At 36.6% G+C, this 7,812-nt stretch overlaps 1 protein-coding gene across 1 annotated transcript in view; it reads left to right on the top strand.

The window, feature by feature from the left end:
- The first annotated feature begins 415 nt into the window (after nt 1–415).
- The window catches only part of IMPG1 (interphotoreceptor matrix proteoglycan 1), a 64,061-nt gene continuing 56,664 nt past the window's right edge, over nt 416–7,812 (top strand). Inside the window, exon 1 of the mRNA XM_074895941.1 lies at nt 416–1,082. Coding sequence (XP_074752042.1) covers nt 1,016–1,082 — 67 coding nt within the window. The 5' untranslated portion in view covers nt 416–1,015. The remainder of the gene's footprint in view (nt 1,083–7,812) is intronic.

Raw genomic sequence — 7,812 nt, 5'->3', positions numbered from 1 at the left:
AGGTTTAATGCAACAGTAAATAACATTCTGGAAAATAAAAAGTAAGTATAGAACACTTATACATGTCTAATATGTAACCAGAATAGTTATTTGGGAAACTGGAACAGAGCTGTTTGAAGAGTGTATTCACCCACTGCCAGTTCTTGGCCTGATTGTAGCTATGTGCTCGAAACATCATTTCCCACCACTGTTACTTATTCTCCCTCCATGAAGCACCTTCCCTCCCCCACTCCCAGTCTGGAATCAGATTGTGCCAGCCTTGAACACTGCTGCAATTTACTGCTGAGTCACATCATTTCACTGCTGTCACAGAACATCATCATCACTGCTCTGATAGGAATATTGCAACAACCTTTTGGTATCAGAAGAGAGAGAGGCTTCCAAGACACACGTACTGTAAAAGCTGAGTATAGCATGTTCTTTTAAAAAAAGCTGTCTCCCTTTTCAAAGGAAGTTTCCTCGGTTTTATGATCACTGGTTTGGAACAGCTCTTCCTGTGATTTCACTTCTGCTCACATGCTGTATCTCCAGAATGCCCAAAGGATCAATGTTCAAAGGCAATGGGCACTAGAAGAAACTTCCGTTGTTTATCATGGTGTTGCTGAAGTCTTCTGGGGTTGACAGATGCTGCTCCAGAAGGTTAATAAGATGAAGAAAGCTCTTCCAGCTGGACCGTAAGAGGGATTATGTCTGAGCAGCAGATAAACAGATTATTCCAGAAACAGACACTGCTTCTTTTTAAAACTTCGTCACTCTTGTCTTACCACTCTGGTTCCCCAGGCTAGAACTGTGTGCGTTGGAGGCGTTTGTCCTGCTTTTGCATTCTGGCACCTGTTGCGCTCTTTCCATAGTTGCAATTCAATGCCATACAAGGCTGGAAACACCTGAAAAATACTAAGAGGGAAGACGTTTGGAGATTTTAGTTCTTTAAGAAAAGAAAATTCTTCTACTTGACCTAAATATTCTTATTTTCTGCATGATTGATCTTGAAAACTGTGAATGACCAATAGACAGCATGCATTTGAAAATTGGATTAATATTTTTGATCGTTTGCCTTGCTCTCCAAGTTCAGGGAAGCAGAGGTAAGTTCATATATTAAAGGTTTATATGAATTTACATTGATAAAAAAATAATTGAAAGATCAGGTTATTTTCACATTACAGAATTCTTTGTTTGGAATTTTGTGTTTTGACAATTCAGCTAAAGACAGTACAGTTATTGACAGTGCTATAAAGTTGGAAAAGGAAACATTGGCAAGATTTCTCATGTGTGTTTCCCTGGCTTTACAATCTCTGTAAGAGATGCCATTTAGTTGAATATGTTCTGTTAAGAAAAGATATAATTTAAAAAAAAAAAAATATGGAAGGGAAACAAAGTAGCTGAAAGAACATCTAAGTGTTGACATTGCTAAAGGTGGTTTGAAATGAAGAGAAAGTAGTAAAGCATGTCTTCACATTTACCTAGCCATTGTCAGAAACAACTTCAAAACCTTTTAGATGTACAAATTATGGAGGAATAAACCAAACTGGCAAATACACAGAACACAGCAATACTAGTAAGGATTACTGTAATAACAATTGTAAAATTATTTGCAAGAAAACAGAAATACAGACAACTCATCTGTACTTAGTACAACAGCTAACTTGCTTCTTTTAAAAACATTTAAAAGTTCACAGCAATTTTAAAGCTTTTTCAGGGAAAAAAAAAAAAAAGAAAAAAAAAAAGATGGTGGTGTGATTTTTTTCCCTGTTCAGTTTCATATTCAATAGATTTAGAGCTTTGGGGAACATGCTTCATTTTGGGGGAGCTTTTTTACTAACTCTTCCATCTATGCTTTGATATTTATGTATTTGAAATAAAAGCCAACATTACAACAGCTTTATGCTGGCCCAAGACGATGACCTATTTTATGTCAATCTCAGGCATGTTAATCAAATGCAAAAAATGTAAAATAATAAAAGAGAAGTCTCCTCAATGGTATATAAATATTTGTTAAAGATACAGTGTGAAACATAGTTTGCTGGCAATACCACTTGGGAAGTTTTATTTAAGCATTTTTCTTTTAGCTTGCTTTTGTTTGCACAGATTTTCTTTAGAAAATAAAGAACACAGTTCTTGTAACTCACTGAAATGATGTAAATCTTCTTTAGTGGACAATTACACTACTGAAAAAAATCCTTGGGAAAATGTAACGTATTAGTTAATATTAGATTTATATTCTGTTGTTCTTTGATTTTACTTTTCAGTTTCATGTAAATGGTGTCATTTAATCATTAATCATATTTTAGAAATGTAGCAAAAAATGAGAGAATGATAGTTCGTGTCTAACAAGAAGAAAAGTTATATCAAAATGCTTTTGCATTTAAGTTGCATACTCTATGATGGCAAGAGATAGAATGAATTCCAGGTAATTCATGCATGCTTGATGGTATCATTACAGTCCATATTTATAATTATGAACTGAGAAAGTGATAATTTAAAAAGCAGGATCACACAGTTTCTCCCACAGCAAATTGTAAGTGCATGTTACAATACATTTCCCATAAAAGACTGGCAATATGCAGAACTGTATATTATTCCCCTAAGAGATGCAGTAGAAGATTTGGTGCATGGAATGTTTATCAAGACTCAGGAAACAATGACCAATAATTTCACATAGCATCCGGTTTATGTAGCAGTGTTTGAATTTTCTCATTTTTGATGGCTTTCAGAGGGGAAAAAGTATTTCTTCTATACATGCATGTGAATGGTAATTGGAAAAATTCCTTCTCACCAGTTTTATAAAGTACATGTGGTATGTGTGAATGCATAATAATTACTTTTTATTGCCACATAGTCGTGCCATATATAATATTTTAAAACTACATTATCTCAAATATATGCACATAGATCTCAAAACACTCGATGCTTGTGTGAAGAAACTTCTATACCAGAACAGGGTAAACTGAACTGTTAACAAAACTGTTATTTTATGACTTAGCATTAGGGTCAGATACTTGCAGAGAATATTTTCAAAAGTACAGAAGCTCTTGCAGTAGTCTGAATACCTATATTAATCACTTATTAGTGATCCTAACATAAATGATTTGAGGCTTTTATGATTCCTCAAGTTTGCAGTACGTGTCATCTGTGAGAGACTAGGAAATACGAGATTAAGATATAGACTCCCATCTTAAAAGAAAAAACATAAAACTAATAATCTCTAAATATTTATAGGGTTACTCAGATTTTTTTCCCTCATGAACAAAACTATTCTAAATTCAAATTCCTGATTTACTCATATCTATACTTAACAAAAAGTGGGTTAACAGAAGTGGGGCTTGCTCAGTAGTATCTTTTGGTCCTTCCTCCCTATCCCTATTTTAGGACCAGAAGAGTCCTTGTCCCAGCCATTTGGAGGCTGTCCAAGAGCACCTCAAATTCCACAGTAAACAAACAGGAAACTATAGGGAGCAAAATAAAGAGTTTAGAGATAGAGTGTTTATCTTTGACTACAACTAGTGCCAGAATCAAGAAAATTACCTCAGGACTTGAACTCACGTCTTTGCCACTGTCCTGACACAAACTGTCTCTAATAACGGGGAAGGGAAAGTGAGTGGGATAAAATTTTTGCAACAACAAAAAATCTATGTGCAAAATATGATCATAGAGTAGTTTTTAAATGTTGAATTTTAAACCACTGAAAGCCCAGCCTAACTAGCAAAATACAGAGGAGCTTTGAACTCCCAAAACTATATGTTGATGCTGGGTACACCCTAGCACTTGATACTGAGAACATAAGGGAGCCAGAGTGCATTCAAGGCTGTTTGGGGGTGTTTTTTATTCAGCAAGCAAATATCCACTATTTACTCAGCCATTCTTTAGGACACAAAGGCTTTGTGTGTGCTCTATGAAATCATTTTAATTCATTCTGACTTACCCCTTCCTGCTTGCCTGTTCCAATTCAGCAATAAGTGTTGCAGATCTTCATTACTATAATTGCCTTTGAAAAAAGGGTTAAGCAAATTTGTGCCAAAGGGAAAGGGAAGTCAAAGAACATAAAGCTTCAGAGAAAAAAAAAAAAGACAAAAAAAAAGACATCTGTTTTTTGCACTGATTATTTTCTACTTTCATCAATAAAATTAGAATTACCAAGTTAAAGCTAGCTTTCCTGTTTGTGCTTATAAACAAATGAATGGTAAACCCAAACAAATGTAACACTGGATTACATGTGGGTTTTAATCTTCTCTATTTCCTGGCTAAAGCCAGACTTGAATAAAAATACTAGAATATTATCACTGAATCTTAAAGATTAATTCCAGATATAATCACACATATACTATAGTGATTAGTGAACTATATGTGAATGAATTAGACATGTGGGATTTTTTTCTCTGAAAACTCCTGTGAACAAGATGATCACGATTAATAATAAAAGGTTTTCTCACTTTACAGGACATTAGTTTACAGGCAACAATAAAGTAACTTTACTTGGAGTCTTAACCTGCTAGAAATCCAGATTATTGTTTATTCTGTTCTTCATTTCTCAGCTATTTGTGGTGTCTTAGTGGGTTTAGCAGTGCATTAAGCAGTATGACCAATATTCACCAGATGTAGCAAACAGACTGTCTTCTTCCCAGAAGGAAAACTCTATGCGCTCTGCTGCATTTTGATGCTTTAAAATACTTTAAATGTATGTTTTCTCCTCTACTTTTATACCTCTATCCTATTCCCAGTTCCTTTGGTCTTAAAATGAGTATTCTACTCATTCTCTATCACACAATTTTTAAATTTTTATCAGGAATTAGGTCTACTATCCTACACGTTCCTACACTTTGTATTTTGCAAAGCCAGCTATGTTTCAAACAAATTCTTCCCCTTAGGAATGTGTGATATTGAAAAATACACTTACTAAATAGAAATATCTATCTATCTGTCTGCTTGTATATACATACATACTGGCATTTTGTCACTGTCAGCTGCTATTTACTGGACAGACACTTCGCAACTGGAAAACATAAGATTAAAAATCATCTGAGAGTACCCTGACACCTGCCACAGTGTAGGTGTGTTTATATACCCTTACATAACTGTAGGATGCCTTGTCACTTTATGCAAGCATACCACCAGTTTTAACCTTACCATAAACCTGCCTGACAGAGTAACATTATCATCTTCATCTTACAAAAGCATGAGGTCCTGTGGTGTAACATAGAAACTGAAACCCTGACCTGTAAGAAGCATTGCAGTCATAACGCAGGACAACAGCAGAGTTTAGCAGGCTGATTCTCAGACATGGATGTCTACAAACCAGTAGGACTCAGACTCATAGCTTCATAGCTAATTGTACTAAGGCCACCATGCTTATCTTTTCAGTGGTGAGGTTGTACTGGCTTTTAAATTTATATGTCAGTGCAGAGCCATATTTACTTTCTTTATTGGCCATTCTGAATCTTCAGTACCTCTCAGAATTTATCCAATTGTATATTAACAATCTTGATAACCCTGTTACCTGAAATACCAATTTTAGTGGGTATGCTCCATGTATACCTTTTACACGTATGAGTCAACATAGATCATAAAAGCTACAGCAGTTTCAGGTAGGAAGCAATAATGCTTTGTGGTTACAGCACAAAATTAAGACAGTTCTAAACAACTTATTCTCCCTTTCCTCTTCTCCCTCAAAACCAAATCAACTTCATCTAGCTCAGAAGTTGGCCATGCTTAGAGCAAGGAGTTGGACTAGATGACCTCCAGGTGTTCTCACAACCTAACTCAGTCTTCACAGCTTGATGCATAACTAAATTAAGTAGGGTTAAGTCCACTCTGTCAAAATGAGATGGAGTCAATTAGCCAGAGACTATAGATTGTATTTCAGGATGAGCGCCCCTAAACTGTGAGTAAAACTGACCAGTTCAAATTACACTATGTGCAGGTTTAACCCCTGCCGGGATCGGAGAGCACATTGCCATTGCCCCTCCGGCACCCGCGGCCAGTCGGGCTGGAAGTTAGGCACAGACCCAGGCTAAAATAACAAGAAATTTAATAAAACAGAGTGATAGAACAATCTGAACAACAACAGTAGCAATGATAATAACAATAAACAACAATAACAATGAACAAGACAAAAGATATACAGAGAAATACCGCTAGCTGGTTTACGGACAAAGGGTTCCCGTCACCCAGCCCGCCAAAGAGCAAGGTGAAAAGGTTCCGCCCCTGGACCTGACGCCAGCATGGTATGAATAACCCGGCTGGAGATCCCTTGCCCCTCTCTCTTTGCTGGGAGAAACTTGACCCTATCCCAGCTGAACCAGGATACACAAGTTTGAGCAAAGAGATGGCACTGTGGCTTCTGGGTTTTGCTAGTTTTTTCATATGCCAACCATCCTAATTGTCATCATTTTCAAATACAGTCACCTCAATAAGCCCATTCTGCACTATGACTCTGTCTCACACCATCAAAATTGTTGAAATGTTGACATATGTCCTGGTTCAGCTAGGATAGGGTTAGGTTTCCCCAGCAGAGAGAGAGGGGGAAGGGATCTCCAGCCGGGTTATTCATACCATGCTGACGTCAGGTCCAGGGGCTGAGCCTTTTTAACCTTGCTCTTTGGCGGGCTTGGTGGCGGGAACCTTTTTCCGTGACCATATTGCGGTATTTTCTCTGTATATCGTTTGTCTTGTTCACTGTTATTGCTGTTTATTGTTGTTATCATTGCCACTGCTGCTGTTCAGATTGTTTATCACACTGTTGTATTAAATTTCTTCTTATTTTAGCCCGGGGTCTGTGCTTAACTTCCAGCCCGACCAGCTGCGGGTGGGGGAAGGGCAACGGCAACGTGCTCTCCAGTCCCGGCAGGGCTTAAACCTGCACAACATACATGGCAAAATATTTCTGGAACTTGAATTTATGCTCTCACTGACTTTCTCATATGCCTTGAGTAAGACTGATTATAAAATGAATAGCAGAATTGCTCAAGTGAGTATTTCAGTGCAGCAGATTGGATGCATCCCTCCAAGAATTACTCAAACATTTAAAGCATTTTCTTGCATCCTTTGATGCAAACCATATCAGATAATAGAACAGCATTTCAGGTCAAATGCTTCTAAGATGGCCAAGCAAATACAAATACATATATGCTTTACATGTCGACATTAAAACCAATCATTCTTCAATGCTGTTTCTAGTCTGGGTCCTGGACCTTAAGCAGACTGTTACAGGATTCAGATATTGGTAATGAAACCATAGATGGCTTTTGATGTTTTCTATGAATTCCAGCAGCAGTGGTTAGTAGATTTGATGAATAACATGGGGGATTCTTCACCAGAATTTGCAATTAAAAGAGATGGTATAAATGTATACCTTAAATAAGACATATGATGTCAAGGAAAACATGAGTTTCTTACGACGCTCTTTCAGATAGGAACGAAATGTGTCAAAATCACATGTGTTGACTCATAAGGGTTGCATCATGTTCAGTATTTGTGGCTGGCACAGACTGTATTTATTATGAACATGGATTAGTTGTTTGTCAGTATATAATGACTACATTCACAAAAGCAGGAGAATCTTATATGTGTCATACTATGTTTCCTATTCTCATCTATAACAGGTAGATAATTCACCATAGTTATTTTGCCATGGATTGTATAGTTAGCATAATTCAAAGATGTTACCAAACTGTCTATTTAGAGAGGGAGAAAAAAATATGTTTGTCTAAGGCCTAAGCATAAATTTCATAAAAATTATTTCAAATTATCTTCTTAGCTTTCTTTCTGAAATTAGTCGATTTAAAAATTGTGTTTCTCCACTTAGTATAGAAAGCCAGA

Source organism: Athene noctua, chromosome 1, assembly GCF_965140245.1.
Source record: "Athene noctua chromosome 1, bAthNoc1.hap1.1, whole genome shotgun sequence".
NCBI classification, from domain to species: domain Eukaryota; kingdom Metazoa; phylum Chordata; class Aves; order Strigiformes; family Strigidae; genus Athene; species Athene noctua.
Note: the sequence above shows the minus strand (reverse complement) of the source record. Positions and strands in the feature narration are given on the sequence as shown.